The sequence below is a fragment of the Juglans microcarpa x Juglans regia genome, chromosome 1D, assembly GCF_004785595.1.
Source record: "Juglans microcarpa x Juglans regia isolate MS1-56 chromosome 1D, Jm3101_v1.0, whole genome shotgun sequence".
Taxonomy (NCBI): Eukaryota; Viridiplantae; Streptophyta; class Magnoliopsida; order Fagales; family Juglandaceae; genus Juglans; species Juglans microcarpa x Juglans regia.
In genome coordinates this window covers 31,260,188-31,279,746 of record NC_054594.1, presented here as the reverse complement: position 1 = coordinate 31,279,746, position 19,559 = coordinate 31,260,188, and the positions used below count along the sequence as shown (strand labels likewise).

The following is a 19,559-nucleotide window of genomic DNA, read 5'->3' as shown; positions in this document are numbered from 1 at the left end:
TCAAGTCAATGATGTTTTGATTCAATCAGGATTACACAAGGCATTGAAGGGCAGACCAATCTCTGAAGTCAGCAGTGATACTAGCGTGACTGATGAAACAAAGAGTAGATCTGTAATGAGCGATGAAGATTGGGAGGATCTGGATTTGAGAGCAGCAAGTGCGATACGTCTGTGCCTAGCCAAGAATGTTCTTGCAAATGTGCATGGAATATCTACGGCAAATGAACTCTGGGAAAAGCTCGAAAAGTTGTATCAGACGAAGGGCGTCTCAAATCGGGTGTACCTGAAGGAGTAGTTTCATACACTGCATATGAGTGAAGGTACAACTATTTCAGATCATTTAAGTGTTCTCAATGGCATTGTCTCTGAGCTAAAATCTATTGGAGTTAAAATTGATGATGAGGATCAAGCCTTGAGACTCATCTGGTCTCTTCCACCTTCCTATAAGCATATAAAACCTATTTTGATACATGGGAAGAAGAAAATAATTTTTTCAGAGGTTACCAGTAAACTCTTTTCTGAAGAGAGAAGACTAGGTGGTGGAAGAAATGGTCCACCTGAGAACTTAGCATTGGTAGTAGCTGGTAATGGAAAGAAGAAGAACTCTATGAATATGAAAGTAGTCTGCTGGGGGTGTGGACAATCTGGGCACGTCAAGAAAAATTGTCCAAGAGCAGGAACAGGTTCGGCAAGTGGCTCTAAGTCAGTAAATGGAGATACTGGTAATGAAACTAACGTTGTGTCTCTCTCCATGGAAGACGATGTCTGTTAAAGGGACATGTACATTCTCATGGCATGCCGCTAATTCCCAAAGTTGTCATGATAGAGAATGTGTTAATGTTAGCGGGTCCACAAGTTTGCACACATGCATTGGTTTGGCATTAATGTAGGGTGTGTGGTGGAAATTCATGTCGATGGCTGATGAACTTCCAGGAAAGCCAAACGTAGAAGTTGCACCATAATTTTTCAGCAAGATTATTTTCGACATAGGCCGAAATTGAAATGTTTGGAATTTGTTTATTCTGAGTGGGTATGCTTTTATGGTGGAGCATGATAGCAGAAGCTATGAAGATCTTCATTGCGGTGGAGCGTGGCTGTGGGTTTAGCCAAAGTCGCAAGGTGGAGATTGTTGGGTTTGCTCCTTTGGAGTCCCACACCGGTGGGTAAAAAGTAAGGAGCAGGCCTCAAGGCCTATAAATAGGGTGCTTGGTCTCTTAGTTAATTACACCAAGTCATAAACTTAATTAGTAACTTGTGACTATAAGAAAAGTCCTCTATTAGCCTTTTCTTGTTAAAAGGAAAGAGGTGAGAGTTAAAGTTTTACTAGTAGGAAAGCTTTGTAGGTGTCATTTGGGGTAAGGAGAAAAATTGTGTGATTGTAATAATTTTTTACATAGTATATTTTCTTCTCTAGGTCTGGTAGTTTTTCTCCTGTTTTTAGGATTTTCCACGTAAATTCTTGTGTTGTTATTATTTCTCTGTTTTTCTTCATATTTCACCAAAAAGTAGATCCTGTGGGTGAATTTGGGAAATCCAAATTCCTAACAATTGAGACTTATTATCACGCAGTTGGTTGTATGCCCGCCATTACAAATAAACGGACAAAAGCATAAACTATACCATCAAGCAGAGGTAGATATCTTTTAAGTGATTGTTGGTAGATGATCAATCATCAATACTCATTTAAGAAAAATATAAAAATGATAATTAAGCATAGGCATCAGGGTTTTGGAGCAGGTAGGCTTCCGCAACTTTGTAGATGCCCAGGAGTACCTTTTCCTTGCCAGCCTTGATTTCCTCTTCCGTGATCACAATGTCACCCTTCGTATTGTAGTTTGTTGTCATCTTATTTTTACTGCCTCCCACTGGTGGTGGCTCAAGCTGGACCTCATGAACAATGAATTCCAGCTTCTCCTCCAACGCATCACCTTCGATCACTGTGTACTTGTAATAGTAGCTCGCTTCATTCACCTCATCAATTCGGTTCTTAATGGAGCTGAAAGGGCTATTGGAAATTAAGGCTGCTGTTAGCAGGCCGCCCGCTAGTTGAATTTTTTTTAAAATATTTTTAATTATTATAAAAAAATATAAAACTTTACTAATAGTCATTTTCTTAATTATTAAGTAAAAAAATTAAAAAATAAAATAAAATACATGAGCAGTACTAAGATTTAAGGGGCAAACTCATGGGTTAATCTAGCATTTTACGTCTAGTATCAATCAACCAGATAAGAACCTCATCACATAGAGATAATAAATGGGATGATAAAAAATTAAAAGAAAAAAAAAATCAATGCATGGTTTTTCATCCCATATATATGACCCACATCTTTCTATATATATATATATATATATATATGAATATTTCACCATTTTTATTTTATTTCGCAGTTGTACAGTCGAATTTTTCAGCGCAGAAGTTCTTATATATGTCTTGTGCCACATTATACGCAGGCGATCAACAATACATCTGGGGCCACAAAGCAAAAACAGATATGGAAATCACAGTACTACTTAAGCAACACATGCATGATGGTGATCATGTATATATGATAATCATGAAAGATATTGAAAAATTAAGCATAGGCTTCAGGATTGGCCAAGAGATATGCTTCCACAGCCTTGTAAACAGCCATGGCCTTTTGTTTGCCTGCCTTCACTTCATCTTCATCGATCTGGACCCCTGGTTTTGGATGATACTTGCTGACATTTGTACCTTTGCATCCCCCATCAGGAGTGGCCTCAAACTTAATCTCATAAGAAACTGATTTGATCTTGTCCAGCAAATCATCACCCTCAATCAACGTGTAACTATATGTTAATTTCTCTTCATCTACTTCATCGATCCTATGCTTCACGTACTTGATGTCTGTACCTGCATACATAGACAGCAAACTGATTAAAAAAAAAAAAGATGGGTTTAATGATTCAACCATTCTTTGAACAGAAGAAGACGCAAAACCATTTATTCAGTTCATTTTTAGAATATGCCCTAAATTATAAGATGCAACTAGCTTGCCTTCTGCAAAGGTCAGCTTCTTAATGGTTCCAGGCCCTCCATAGCCTTCAACTGTCTCGATACTCTTGATGGCCTGGGGCATGAGCTTGGGGAAGAGGTTGTCAGCATCAAGGATCAAGGCCTTGAACAGCTTTCCTGCCGGGACGGGGCTAGTGAACTCATCAGTTAGAGATACAACACCCATGATCTTTACAACTTGGAGATGAAAATCTAGATAACAAGTAAACACTTTGGACTGGAAGTTTGGAGTGAGAGAGAAGGTGTGTCTAGGAAGTATTTATGGATCGAGAAGACAGGAGTTGTGCAAGTGTACGTTCCCTAGCTAGCATTGCCCTATGGCTTGCTTCGACTAATTACGACTAATTACGACTAATTACTTGGCCATAGCTAGTTGAATAATGTAGGTAGTTGTCTCTATCATGAGAAGGTTCTAATGCCATCTGCTACTTACTAAAACGCAACATGCACCGCTTTCTAATTACCAAGATAACCTTAATTCTATCCGATTATATACATACCCACCTGTATTTGCATGGCTCATTAATTATGATCTCGATCTTATTCTCTTATTCTCTTTTCATTTTTTTTTTTTTTTTGGTGTAATTAACTCTTATCAAGTGCCTGAGAAGGCCTATATTATCAAACATTTCTTAACAAACATTTAATATGCTTTGTATTGTTAGATACAGTTATGAATTGTATAATCTATATTGTGCACTCTTTTAAAAAAAGTGAAATCTATTATTAAAAAATTAATTTTTTCATATAGATCACATCTTTACTCATTTTTTTCAAATGAGTGCGCGGTACTTGTGCATTCCATGACTGTAGATATCATTTCTCTTGTATCTAACGAAATTAATCTTCCAAAAAGCCTCACTCGGATGCCAGCATGGGATCGAGATTCTCTAAAAATTGTATAAATTTCAAATTTTAAATTAGGAATAAGATGGACACATAATGTAAATTCTATAAAATAGTTTTTTATTTTATGATAAATTACTAATTAATATAATATTAAATTTTAAAATCTTATATCATTATAGTCTATAATACAATTATAATATATATTATAATATACTACATATATTATCACTATAGTATTATATAGTATTATATATATTATATAATATAGTATATATAATATAGTATATTAAAATTGAAAAACCAGACCGAAACCTGTAAAACCGGAAGTATCGGTTTAGGAGTAACGGCTACGGAATCAATTCTTGAAAATACAAAATCAGTGCATATCGGTTCAGCCTCAAATTTTATCCAAAATCAAATCAAACCAGACCGATTACACCCCTAATAGTGTGTCTATCTGTTTCTAAAATTATCTTAACTTAGACAAAATTCTAGAAGTCTCAATCCCCAAAATAAGACAGTATACGCTATTAAGCTGATAGATCAATATGCCGAAATAATGAAATTGATCACAAAACGTTAAGACATTTGTGACCTCGGGCCAAATGATTTGTTGCTAGTTATAAATTTGTTGTTATTTTTTATTTTCTTTCAAGTATTTTTTTAATATTTTTAATCATTAAGAAAAAAATAAAAAAAAATATAGAATTTTATTAATAATCACTTCCTTAATTTTTAATAAAAATTCAAAAATTAAAATATATGAGAGGGTAAGTTAGAGGAGCTCCATTAATATTTTCCTTCTACGGATATCACAATCCATCCCCAGACAGCAAAACCGTACGCTCACATAGTTAGCTTATATTAGTCCAATTACAAAAGTCGTTGCTAAAATGCAATTTTCACAAATCTAAATGGTTGTCCACAATATATATACACATATATGTGTGTACGTGTGGGATTAATTACACTTTATCTTCTGAATTTTCACTCAATTTATAATATGCATCCAAAATTAATAATTGCATTAAAATAGACCTTCAAACTTTCAAAACTTCCCACTCCTCCCTTTCTGTCTACCAGCAGCATCAAATATAATCAAAATTCGTTGCACGTGCTGCTCATGTGTATAATATTCACTATAAAAATATAATTTTCATATAATTTATTATCATTAATCATATAAAATATGAAATAAGATATGCTATCAATTAATAATAAACAATAAATCATTAAATAATTTTTTTTATTAATTTATATATAGTTAATGAATATCAAATAATTTCATTGTTTATATAGATTATTCATATTTGCTTGCAGCTTAGGTATAAAATGATTTTATATATGATTAATGATTAATGATTTATTATTAATTGATAACATATATTATTTTATATTTTATATGGTCAATGATAATAAATTAGATAAAATTACATCTTTGAAGTAAATTTTCATTAAATTTAACGTTGCTAATAGACCGAAGGGGGATTGTGAAGTTTTGAAAGTTCGAAAGTCTACTTTAATGTAATTATTAGTTTTGAAAATACATTGTGAACTGAGTAAAAGTTCAAACAGATAAAGTTTAATTAATATATATATATATATATATATATATATATATATATATATATATATATATATATATTCCATCATCTCTGTCATTGCAATTTCCCTTCGGCTTCGATACATCTTTTACGTGGGTGCAACTTGAACTTGACCTTTAGGATCCAGAGAGAGAGAAATAAACTTATAAAGTAGACCCATAACATTTATAAAATGTCGGAGTGAATTTTCCAAATAGCATTAGATGCCCAATAAAATGCTATAAGACACTTTCATGTATATATCTTTCTCTTGCTCAACGCTCAATAGTTCAAAAACTATAAGGATCTGCATCCAAACTTATAAGCTTTGAAACAGACCGGAAAGAATCAGGAAAGTTAGGAACAAGACGACATCATTCTTAAATAGCCGGAAAAGGTGGTGACGGCCGTGCCATCATATTATTTCTTTCATGACCCAGGTTAACCAATGTGGCGGCGGCAACCATTAAATCTGACGAGTCCTGTTAACCTCTTACTATTTCTCCAACTTTCACGCACCAGCCTAGGCGGTTTTTTTTTTTTTTTTTTTTGTGTGCAGCATTTGATTAGCCCAGGACTCATTTCGAAATGCTACACAATTTTTTCAACTTTCACATATTAGCCTTTGCTTAGGCACAAAAGGAAATCTCTAGTATTTCTATCTTGTGGGATTTCCCGAGCTTGCTGCTAGATCAATATCCAAACTCTAAATTATAGATTTGTCTTTTGAAATTGGCTCATAATCACAAGTAGACTACTCCCATGCATTTCAACTTTTTAAATTTCTATCGAGACTAGGCAATTTTTAATTTTTATGATTCCCTCTACGACTCTTTAATTTCTCATTTTTTCTTCTGTTATTTATATCTTTATTTTTGCATTTGCAGTTGAACGGAGTGGGTGTTAGTCACCAGTAATTGAATTTGAGTTAAATAGCGTAATGGGTGAAATGGGAGAGTGAACATTAGGCCCCATATTATTACTAGGCACATTTTCCAAATACTTTGATGTTAATTGTTATCTTTGCTAGTTGCAGCAAAAGGATTTATAGTCATTTTTTTCTTACCAAATATCAACATTGGAATTTGATGATGAAGTAGGGTTGAAACCAAAATATCAACTGCATTTTTTCTGTTTAAGGAATATGTTATCACTAATAAAGAGAAACTCTGGTGGCATTGGTTGTTAAAGTAGTTTTATGATGATATGTCATGTGTGCCACTTGGAACTTGGTGCAAATCAGTCCCTATGAATTTGCATAATTGTTAGTGTTATATATCAGTAAATATGAGTTTTTTTTTTTTTTAGCGGATTGTAGCTACATGTATATACGTAGCTATTAGTGTATGTATTATTGCCATAAATTTTTTTTCCTTTGTTGATACATGTGTAAACAATGAAGCTTCAACATGCAAAGACACTAGAAGTTCAAAGGCCTACTTTCCAACGAAAGAATTGATGCTCACTTGATAATGTATACTTTATGGAACTATGTCATTACAGCTGACAAATTGGAAGTTGAAGAATTTTGAGATGTTTGAATTTGTAGTGTAATCTATTTGGCATTGGGTTACATCCAAACTTGATATTTTGCTGTTTGTAGTGATTTAAGAATTATTGTACCCAACCTTGGTGTAATTATTTTGATTTTAAGAATAGATGAATGTGAATGCATAGACAAATTATGGGTTGCAAATGAGTTGGAGAATTATTTGCCAGTTGATGAATGTAGTTTTAAATGTTAGAGTTGATGGGTGTAATTTTTCTTGTACACGTTTTGGATTACTTCTATAGATTTGATGAATATAATTTTTCTTCTAATGCATTGCTTATGCTAGGTGCTGAAAGTGATTGAATACATTCTGTTTTACCTCTCCCACCATACCAAGATGATTCAGGTGCTAGATCTCCTCGTTGGTTGAGGTTTTATATAGGATACGTAATTATTTATTTCCTTCCTTGACTTAAATTGGGTTTATTTCACCAAGAGCTTTTAGAATAATCTAGAAATTGCTGAAGATAAATTTACTACCTTTTTTTTTCTCTATTGCTTCGTAAGAGTACAAAGCTCAAGATGTGATTGAGATTATGATTGTAATGTACTAAAAGAGGATTTCTCATGCATTTTTTATTATATTAAGCACAAGTTAAATCTAGTTAATCGTTGCAAAAGCAACCATCACTGAACCAAATTTTTCTTTCTTTTGACTGAACAACAAATCATAGTCAGACAAAAAATAAAGTGCAACAACCAACAACTAGCAAGCATCCAAATCTAATCTGGAGTCTCCAACCATTACATTTACTTACCAATCATACAAATATCATGTTTTGGCATACAGTGGCAAACATGGGGCTAGAATATAAAACCCATACCAAGAGAGAGTACTACAACAAGCTACAAATTCCATTACTACCAACTACCCCACAATGTTTTGGCATACAGTGGCAAACATGGGGCTAGAATATAAAACCCATACCAAGAGAGAGTACTACAACAAGCTACAAATTCCATTACTACCAACTACCCCACAATAACAATTAAATGAAAACAAAACAGATTCTGAAATGGCCTCAGCTTCTCCATTGAAGGACCTCTTTTCATCACATTGTATCTTCATCTCCTGCACCATAAAATAAAACAAGGGACAGTGAGCATTGCTTAAATAGCTTAAACGAAGAAAGTTCACCAATTGTCTTGTTTTAAAAAGTGAGGGCTTTCAATAGCTTTCAAATTATGTTTTTCAAATACTCCCTATTGGGTTTATATACATCTAACTCATTAGATTGTATGCTTTTGTTGTGGTTAAATTATTTACATGTATTGCATGAACAGAAGTCAGTCTTTGATAAATCAAAGCTTGATGATGGGCAAGAACAAATAATCTCAAGCTGTTTGGTTCAATATTTCTGTCAAACACATGATGGGCAAGAAGAAATATCAAAGGATCAAAAGATAAATCACGGAGAACAACCTCCAAACAGGAAAATTACACGCAAAATCAGTTCAACAAATATTCCAACGCATCTACTTGATGGGGATCAAGCTAATTGCTCCTAGGCAAAATAATTAATTACAAATATTCAACATAAACACACTACTTTTGTATCACCGTCAGCATTTGTGAACATGGCATAATGTCTTTTTCCCAATTTCATATGATATTTACGACAATAAATCTCCTAGCTACTTTCATCTTCAAGTGGTTTGCTTAACAACTAACTTACCAGTTAAGAACTTAGGCAAGCCAAATGAATGATGACACAAGATGAAGCATCGGGAAGATGAACAAAGCATTGGAAGGAAACTTTCCGAACGGTGCCGCAAATCAGGATGCACAGGAAGGTTTGAATGCTATCTAAGGGACACACAACGGAGAAGCAACCAGTGACACGTATGAAGGTCTATTTTTGGACATATAGACACATGGATGGGGGTTGAGTTTGCTGTCAATTCAAGCTTGCCGCTTGCCCTAGATTCACTACTATGGGTCGAGTTTGTCCTATATTCAAGTGCCAAGCAATGAGGGGAGAGAGCGGGGCTCAAGGAGGGGATGAGCTGAGTTGATGCCAACGACATTGAGAGAGAGAAGAGTGCATAACGGGGGAGGGAGCGCTTCTCGGGTTAGGACGACTTCAAAGAGATAGAGAAGAAGAGAGGTGAGAGGAGATTTAATTCGCGTTGGATGAAAGAACTGTGACTTGGAATTAGACCCGGTTTGCCATGTTGGAGAGTGTGTGGTATGTGTTGGGAGACCTGGGGCTGAGCAGATTTCTCAAATCTGACACCCTAGCCATATTACATCCTGTGATGGAGTTCAACATCTTGCACCTTCACCGTTGTCCCACCACCGATCTAAAGGGGTTGGGTGCCCACGTCTAGTGTACCTTCTCTTGTTTTACCAAGTGAGGGAAAGGAGATCTACATATTTTTTTGGGTTTCAGAGATCCATAGTTTAGAGGACAGATCGAGTCCTTTTCTAACAGACAATTCTAATAAGAGTACAAAAACTTCTAGGCAGCACCAAATTAATAAAATCTGGTCAAATAAGTTTAACGTACAACTGATACAGAGATGCCAGAAAATCATAAATCATGTAGTGCTAAAACAAGCGCAAATCACTTTCTTGCCCTTTCAGTTCTACTAAGCAGTACAGATCCTTCCAGCAATGACAAAACTGATTGCCAGAGTTCAAGAAAGAACATACCCATTTCAAGAATATTTTCCTAATCGCCTCCTAGAGGATAATGAAGGCTTGGATTTCAAACACTGGACTCTAGAACACAACTGTATCAAGCATAGTTCCCAGAGTTTGAATTATATTTGACGACATCAAGTTTGAGACATGTTCTTCAAGGTGCTTCTTTGCATCCTGCCTTCCTACATTTGCTATTGCAAGCTTTTCTGGTGGCAGCTCATCTTCCTCCTGCACTGCCTTGTTGTATTTAATAGCTAAGTTTAGCATCTCCTGCACATGCCAAAACAAAAATCATAATTGGATGATAGTAGACTATATATCAAGTATCTGTACATGTATATCAATCAAAATCCGCTCTCATCAAAGGTGGGGGGAGGTCTAAATCAGCTCATTTCTGAAGGTCATTCCACCGCAAGAATGTTGTGCCAATGTCAATGTAGCAAATCAATTTGTTTTTCCTAAAATATAACCGTCACTCCCTTTAAATCACTGCTTTAGTATCAATAAACACACCGTTTATGGGTACAGTTTAGCATATGCAACAGCAAGGGGCGTACAAGGTAATCATATTCCCATGGACAAAGTCCAGAACTCCTAAGCCAGAACAAGTTTTTTTTTTTTTTTTTTATTTATTTATTTATTGCCACCAGGTGTCTAGGACTTTGTCCTAACTAACCTCAGGGGTGCACAAGCTCTCGGTATAGAGTTTCACGTAAGTGCACCTCGGGTAATTCAAGGAAAACTTCAAACCAGAACAAGTAACACAGCAATATGGCCTGTGGTAGGATAGTATTATAGTGGGCTTTGTTTTTGGTAAGCGAAAAACTCTGAACTTAAGCACACTTTTACCAATGCCGTTCCTTAGACATTCACTCACCTGAACAGTCTGCTCGTTAGTTTTAGAATGGGTGTCAAATCGCTTAAGTGTTAAGCCATCAGTCCATTTCTTCTTGTGAAGGTTAAGCAACATCTTCTCCTCAAGTTCGTTCTTCCTGTAATTAATTGCTATTGAGTAATAATGCCGATTCAACCCATGGATCAATGCCTGAAAATAGAATGCATCAAAGTAGGTCAAAAGGCTGAATTGTAAAAGAACAGCTAGACTACTAGTTCAGCACTCACTTGAATGGATGGTTTGTTAAGATGCCCAAGGTTGGATGTTGTCTGCCGTGGCTCTTGGCCAAGCATCATAGTTTGTGGGTTAATCAGACGAAATGCATCAATCACTACTTTCCCTTTCACACTCTGAATTGGATCCACAACCACAGCCACAGCTCGTTGATTTAAAGCTTCAAAACTCTGCAGAAGACAACAAATTTGCGCATATCAAGTGTTTTGAAGAGGACGATAATGAAAGACAAGCTAACCCCATCCAATAAAACAAATGGATTAAAAAAAGAAAAAAAAAAAGAAGAAGAAGAAGAAGAAGAAGAAAAATAGACGTGAATTGTTGTGAATCCAGGTGTCCTTTTTTTTTTAGTAAGTTGCTCCTAATCAATGTGTTAAAAACCTAACAATTGAGAGAGAGCTGGAAGGTAGAAGTTTTAAGGTGCAGCTGTCCAACCAAAGGATCAACTGAGGTCAGAGCTAGACATCATAGATTTTTATTATAAGTAATCAAGATAATAATTACTTAAAGTAACTTATCAAAAAATAATAATTACCTAAAATAAAACCAAATACTCTTATTAAAAAAATAAAAATAAAACAAAAACAAATACAATTGTACTTCATCCTAAATAATCAATTTAGTTCAGCATTGAAACAAAATATTACTCCAAAAAGTAACCATTAATATCAACTTCACCACAACATCTCTTCCTTAAGCTAAAACAATAGTAAAACATAAAAACTAATAAAAAAACTAGGAAAATATCGCCATTTTGAACAAAAAAGGTGTGCTCCACACATTCATTCTCCTGGGAAAAGTCTAACTACCAATCATCCCCCCCCCCCCCCCCCCCCCCCCCCCCCCAAAAAAAAAAAAAAAAAAAAAAAAAAAAAAAAAAAAAAAAAAAAAAGCTACATATCTAATTTGAAATCAACAGCATTGGAAGGAAAAGGCACGGCCAAGGGGGCAGAGGTGTGGGGACTTTCCAGGAAAGGAGAGGTAGCAACAGCTGATGGAGCTAAGAGACGGTGACAATGAAAGGGGAGGCAATATGTGGGAGTTAGGATTTCGTCCAATGGAGGGAGGGAGAACCAACAGGAGGGAAAAACAATTAAAGAACCAGTAAGGTAGAGCAGTGGTGAAGGGAGGAGAGACAGAGGAAGAGGGTTAGGAAGGGAGCCATGGTCAAGTGGATGTTTTAGGCAATAGGTCACAGCCGATCAGGTCCAACAGTCCATTTTTAAAAACCATTATTATAGTTGTAAATTGAAAATTGTTCTTTAAAAAAACTCATCAATGAAGGTAAATTTTCATGAGTCATAACAATCCTTTGGAATCTTCAATACCATCCTTGCAAGCAGATTAAGATAGAAATTCTCTCAAAGTCTTCTAAAAAAGTTAACCTGACCACTTATAAAAAAAAAAGATAACCTGACAAACACTAACAAAAAAAATGCATTTTTCTATAACTTGAGAAATAATTTTGGTAGTAACAGTGTGAGAGCGGTTGAGGAGAAACACTGACTTAGCTACAACAGGTACAAGAAGGTGAGAAGCATACACAAAAAATACACAAAAAGTGAGAACCAATTAGCATAAAAAGTTAAGGGGAACTGCTGACGTACAAAACTTTTTAGCAGAGAAAAAATAAGACATTTAGATGGTCTTTTCATAATCGAGATAAACATGCCCTTGCTTTTATTAAAACATACAATTTTTTCTGTCACAAAATGTTTATTGCCACCATAAAGAATAAAATTTCAATATAGGTTAGAGTAAGTAACAACCCAAGGAAGGCTTAAGTCACATCTGGCCTCATATTCCAAAAACACCAGCAAGGTTACGATTGGAAATGCTAGTAATAATTATATCGCAAAAAAAAAATCCTCCTAGTCAATGTGCGATCTCATTCACCATCCTCCCACACTAAATCCAAGGTGTTACATAGTATAAAATGGGAGATAAAAGAACAAAATTAAACTTAAGCAAACAAGAAAAAGAAATGCAAAAGAAAAAACTGCACAACCTGCTGTGTATTAATGTCGACTCCAGAGAGCCAACATCCAAATCCAGGATGCGAATGGTACCACCCAACAACCATCTCGGGCCTGGAATACCAAGCAAAAGAAAAGTAAGAAAGTCAGAAAACACACACACACACACACACACACAAGTGAAATAAAGAAAGGATATCATCTATATAAGCATGTTAAACACAGAAGCTTTGATATCAGAACTCAAAATCTAAAGCAAAAACCTGATTTTGGAATTGGAAGAAATCATACAAATATCCCCATCTTAAGCGTTGATTTGAATCCCCATAGAGGGATGGGAAACACACACAACAGAGCTCCTTAACACCCTTTCCGTCTATTACTCTTGTAAAAATGATACCTCTAGTTGATTAGTTTCAAGGTTGTGGGAGTGAAGTCTATAAACTTCTAATCTCTCAGCCTTTTCCAGTTTATACTAATCTTTTTGTAAGTCAAGATCATGGCAATGGTATCTAAGATGTATAGGTTCCATAGTCAGAGACATGATCAGCCAAGAAAGAGTGCTAGAAAATCACTAAAAATAAAGTCCATGAAGCAAGCACAAATACCCTACCAATCCCCAGACGTTATGCAAACGGGGTTTTCTACACAAACCATTTGTCTTTTAAATATTTTTAATTGAATTTCGAAATTTTTCTTAAAAAATTAAGTATCAATGACGATTCAATAACCAGTCCCATAAGAAACAAAAATCACAATGGCCACCGTCATTTTTCTTTTGTCCAACACGCATAAGCAACATAGTAACAATCAAGCACATGTCAAGCCATACGCACAATTAACTGGAATAATCCAATTTTCAATATGTACGTCTAAATACTACACAGGCTCTCAAAAATCAAATACCGTCCGGTCTGTTTAAGCATATCAAGCATGTTAGTCTGGAAGACGTGATCAACGGCCTCAACGCTAACCCCAGTACCGCTCTGTGGCATTGCAAAGACATCCACAACACGAACAGTGTACTCATCCACAAACTCTCCCAGCATCAAGCCCATCACCTCCATGGGAACACCAGCTCTACCTATCATTCACATCCAATCCAAAATTATTAAAAATGAAACAAAAACTAGACCTTAAAGATGCCAAATAGGCCCAAAAGCTAAAGCTAATTCCGTCGAAACCCTAGAATTCAAAATCAGAAATCCCAGGCGTTTAGATTCCACTTTAAAAAAACTACCAGAAAAGAACAAAAGCTTAACGTACTCCGATTAGAGCTTTGAACCAATCAAGATTCCGGAAAGTATAAATTAAATCCGGAATAAAATCCAAGAAAAAAATGTGTGTGTGAGAGAGAGAGAGAGAGAGAGATGTACCGTGCTTGAGCATTTTGAGGAGGGCGAGGGAAGAGATATAGACCTGCTCGGACGAATCGAGGGTGGAGAGTCCGGCGGCGGGTGCCCCAAAGCACCGCCTGCACCGGCGAACATTCGCTGCAATCTCTCCATGCCGGACATATCTGATCTTTCCGGTTTCTTTCTGAGCAAGAATTCGGGATAATTTTTCCGGACAAAGCGAACTGAAGTGCAGAAAGTAGCGCTAAGCTAATTATAGTTACCGGACTTGGCCTCGGCCCAGCTTAAAGACCCATGATTTTGAGCAGAAAGGGCCGGCTTGGGCTGACCCAGAACCCCTGGGGTCAGCCCACCATTATAAGCCCACACTAATCCTTGATGATCCACATGCTTCCTATCATAAAACTTTCTTTATTTAAAATGGATTATGTATGTATATATGCATGTCGGAATAAAAAATTATTTTTATACAATTATTTTATAATTTATTTGTTATCGACTCTTTTTTTCAATATTCATCAATATTGAGTAGGCGATCGATTTTGACATATCTAAATATTTTTCTGAATGATTGATTAGTTGATGTGGAAAAGAGAGCATTTTTTGTTATAGATTTTATAATGACAAAAAATGCCCAGGCTTATCCTTTTCCTTGCGACTACAAAGTCTCCGAAGGTCACGTCACCGACGAAAGAAATTCTTGTGCTCTGTCCTTTAAAGTGGGTTTCACGCCTGCCAATGTCGTCTGAGATCTACAAGAATATGACTATAAAAGATCTCCACCACCCTTCCCTTAAGAGTCACGGAAGTCTTACACATCATGATCAGCTGCCTTTGCTTTGGTCTTGACTTTGGACATATAGAGATGCAAAAGTATAGGTCAATAGTATAAAACAATAGAAATTCTCTTTGATTGTTTGATTAAATTAGATTATTTAATTTTAAAAAGGAAAAGACATCTATGCAAGTCCTACTTCATATAATGACTATGGAGTAGTGCAGACCTCACATTCATATTTTATACTGTATCTATTTGTCTATATTAATCCATCGTTAAATTGATTTTAGAAAAAATTTATTTATTATTCATTTTCTCACCATCTCATAATTTGTATTAGATGATAAGTTCATAAATAAAATATAATAAATAGTCTATCTAATGTCACATCATGAGATGATAAGAGAATAATAAAAATTGAGATAATGCGTAGATTTTATGATTTTTTTTCAATTATTATTACCAGTACTTACCATTTATTTATATAGAAAGATTTTAGTGTGTTCAATAGAAGGATGTGTACTATTGATGCATTTGAAACTTGAACACAAAATCAAACTCTAGGGTTTATCATGTTATTACCCCCATCACAAAATCAAGCTCGTATGGATACATTCGTTTGGACTTGAAATGTATTGACAGAATCATCTCTTCCCATATTTTTAGATTATACAAAATTAGGGATTTCTTAATTTTAGGCAACTGTTACAATAATATAGTTTCCTTATATGTAAATTTCCATAATTAGTTTCATTGTACACTTATATATTTTGTAAAGCAGAATACAAAAAGGATACACTGAATTATTCAAACTCGTTTTCCCTCTTGCTTAACATGGTATCAGGCTAGGTTTCGTCTTTTTTTGGCATCACCATGGCTGAATCCTCCAACCCACCTCTCCCTTCCCTCCCTTCCCCTTATCTTCTTCATCCCTCAGATTCACCAAGCTTAACCATTGTCAATGGACTCCTAACCGGCGACAACTATCCCAAATGGCAAAAAGCCATGACCCGAGCCCTCAATGCCAAAAACAAACTTAGTTTTGTTGATGGCACTCTCAAAGCTCCTGAACCTAATACACTCGAATACACCCGATGGAACCAAACGAAGGATATGGTTCTTACCTGGATCCTCAATTCCATCAGCCCCTCTCTTGCCAATTCTCTTGAATATCACACCAACCCACGTGATGTTTGGGTGGACCTTTCCTCTCGTTTTTGTCATGGCAAAAATGCCAGAATCTACCAACTCAAACGGACTCTATCTTCCCTACATCAAACCACAAATTCCATTCATGATTACTATAACCAAATCAAACAAATTTGGGATGAACTTGGTCATCTCAAACAAAGCACTGACCTCACAGCTTTACAGCAGCAAGCCGATGATGAACAGGTGTTCCAGTTCCTCCTCGGTCTCAACGATTCCTTCGCCTCCCTCCGCACTCAAATCTTAGCCATGGATCCACTTCCACCCATAAGCAAAGTCTTCTCTATTTTGTTTCAAGAAGAGCAACAAAGGCTGCTCAACATTAGACCCTCTCAATCGGAAACCATGGCTATGGCAGTTCGATCTAGTGGACGCCCAAAAAACCCTTTCAAGTGCACGGCTTGCGGCAAAGATGGCCATACCCGCGATCGTTGTTGGACTCTCGTCGGTTACCCACCTGGCCAAAACCCGCGACCCGCGACCCAGCCATCCATTCTCGGACAGCCTCCGTCCAGCGTCAACCAGACCACTGCCGCTTCATCGGCTTCAAGCCCGGTTCCTGGCTTGTCACCAAAGCTCTACCAGAAGCTTCTCGGCTTGCTCGTGCCATCTTCTTCTCCGATTGAGTCATCTGTGAACTTCATTGGTAACCTCTTCTCCCCTCATCTTGATTTTCCTCTCAATCGGCACCTCCATTGGGTGGTAGACAGTGGCGCGAGCCACCATATCTGCCACCACAAGGAAGCTTTCGCCGATCTCCAACCCCTTGCAGCCCCCCATTCGATTCGGCTTCCCACGGGTCAAGATGTGCCTGCCAAGGGTCTCGGCACATGTGTTCTCTCCCCTTCTCTCATCCTCACTCAAGTTTATTTTGTTCCCCTTTTAACCTTTAATCTATTATCTGTTTCCCAAATTGCCCTTCACAATTCTTGCATTATTACTTTCTCTTCTAATAATTGCTTATTTCAGGACCCACAGTCGATGAAGCTGATTGGAGCGGGTGAACTCTGCAATAGGCTTTACGTGTACCGTCCCGACCCCCCTGTGGTTTTTGCTATTCAATCTGCTGCTAATAAGACCCTATGGCATCAACGTCTAGGTCATCCCTCCAGTTTTATTATTCCTAAAATTTTAGATTCTCCTTGTATTCTTTCTAATTGTGATGTTTGTGCTCGTTCTAAACACACAAGATTACCCTTTCCAATTTTTGCTAATAAAAGTGTTTTTGTTTTTAATCGTATTTTTTGTGATATTTGGGGTGGATATCATACTTCTTCCTACTCTGGAGCACATTATTTTCTCACAATAGTGGATGATTTTTCTCGCACCACTTGGATATATTTAATGCGTTTTAAATCTGAAGCTTACACTCATTTAACGCATTTTTTTGCTCTTGTCAAAACTCAGTTTAACACCAATGTTAAAATTATTAGAATTGATAATGGACAAGAATTTCTCTTTCATCAATTTCAAACTTATCTTCTTGACCACGGCATTATTCACGAACGTACTTGTATTGAAACTCCTCAACAAAATGGTGTTGCGGAACGTAAACACCTGCACCTTCTTAATGTTGCTCGCAGTCTACGTTTTCAAGCACACTTACCCCTCCCTTTTTGGGGTGATTGTGTTCTTACTGCCGCCTACCTCATCAATCGCACTCCCAGCCGTAGTCTTCAAAATAAATCTCCTTTTGAGGTTCTCTTCAACAAAATACCCAACTACGATCACCTTCGTGTATTTGGGTGCCTCTGTTATGCTCAAACTCTTCGTACTCACCGTGATAAATTTTCTCCTCGTGCTACTAAATGTGTTTTCCTCGGCTACCCTAGCACTCACAAAGCCTACAAACTCTACAATCTTGATACACGGTCCATTTTCTACTCTCGTGATGTCACCTTTCATGAACAACAATTTCCTTTTCAGAATATTTCAGACTCCTCTTCTTCTTCATCTCAAATCATTCCCCTTCCGATTCCTGAACTCACTTTATCTACTTCTCAAACACCTCTAAATCCTCCTCAAACTCCAGCCTCTTCATCTTCCCCTCTTCAAACTCCACCCTCATCACCTTCACCTCCACCTGTCTCTCGTCCTCACCGCCATACTACCCGGCCTTCCTATCTTCATGATTACATATGTCCCACCTTACACATAGAGCCCACGGCGTCTTCACCTGCTACAACAACTTCAGGTACTGCTCATCCTTTATCTGCTTTCCTTTCTTACTCTCGCTTTTCTCCCTCACATATTACTTATTTAAATGCTCTCACCTCTTGTGTTGAACCCTCATGCTATTTTGATGCTCTCAAACATTCTCATTGGCGCGAGGCAATGTCTACCGAGCTCCAGGCTCTAGAAGCTAACTCCACTTAGACTCTTGACCATCTTCCACCTAGTAAGAAACCCATTGGCTGTAAATGGGTTTTCAAAACCAAACTCAAAGCTGATGGATCCATTGAGAGATACAAAGCCCGACTGGTTGCTAAGGGCTACACTCAAGTTGAAGGACTTGACTACCATGAAACCTTTGCTCCGGTAGCCAAGATGACTACTGTCCGCTGCTTATTGGCCATTACTGCTAAAAAAAATTGGATCATTCATCAGCTCGATGTCAACAACGCCTTCTTACACGGTGATCTTGATGAAGAAGTCTACATGATCCCACCTCCTAGCTATTGCACTCAGGGGGAGACCCGTGTTTGTCGCCTCAGAAAATCTCTATATGGTCTCAAGCAAGCCTCCCGCAATTGGTTTTTTAAACTAACTATTGTGCTTCTTGATGCAGGTTTTCATCAATCTCAGGCTGATCACTCCTTATTCACTCTTATTACTCACACCAGCATCACTATTGTTCTTGTTTATGTTGACGATATCTTAGTTGCTGGCAATGATCTTCCCCAAATTGAGTTTTTCAAGAATCATCTCTTCACTCACTTCAAAACCAAGGATCTTGGCTCTCTGAAGTTCTTCCTTGGTCTTGAAGTTGATCATTCTTCTGCAGGCATTTTTCTGAATCAGCGGAAATATGCTCTTGATATTCTTTCTGACAGTGGCCAACTTGGTGCCCGAACCGCCTCTTTTCCGATGGAACAACATTTGAAGCTTTCCAATGAAGATGGACCTCTACTTCCTGATCCTAGCATTTATCGTCGTCTTGTTGGTCGTCTCATTTACTTGACCATCACTCGACCTGACATTGTTTATGCCGTCAACATTCTTAGTCAGTTTATGCATGCTCCTCGTGTTCCCCATATGACTGCTGCTACGCGTGTTCTCCGCTACATCAAAGGGAGCCCCAGCCAAGGCATTTTTTTCTCCTCTTCCAGTACCACTCAGGTTACAGCTTATACTGATTCTGATTGGGCCAGTTGCCCAACCACCCGACGCTCCACCACAAGCTATTTCATCCAGCTCGGTACCAGTCCAATCTCGTGGCGAACA

General features: G+C 37.1%; 2 protein-coding genes across 2 annotated transcripts; both read right to left on the bottom strand.

The window, feature by feature from the left end:
- Positions 1-2,471: 2,471 nt before the first annotated feature.
- LOC121250841 (major allergen Pru ar 1-like) lies at positions 2,472-3,291 on the bottom strand. The gene is made up of 2 exons (XM_041150107.1): positions 3,020-3,291; positions 2,472-2,875 (listed from the first exon to the last, which is right to left on the bottom strand). The coding sequence occupies exons 1-2, from the start codon at positions 3,201-3,203 to the stop codon at positions 2,577-2,579; spliced, it is 483 nt and encodes a 160-aa protein (XP_041006041.1). The 5' UTR covers positions 3,204-3,291; the 3' UTR covers positions 2,472-2,576.
- Positions 3,292-9,736: 6,445 nt separating this feature from the next.
- Positions 9,737-14,394, bottom strand: LOC121234965 (26S proteasome non-ATPase regulatory subunit 14 homolog). The gene is given in 7 exon segments (XM_041131134.1): positions 9,737-9,938; positions 10,546-10,713; positions 10,791-10,967; positions 12,806-12,887; positions 13,680-13,857; positions 14,150-14,212; positions 14,215-14,394. Coding segments are annotated over 7 exon segments (936 nt in total). The 5' UTR covers positions 14,291-14,394; the 3' UTR covers positions 9,737-9,746.
- Positions 14,395-19,559: the final 5,165 nt, after the last annotated feature.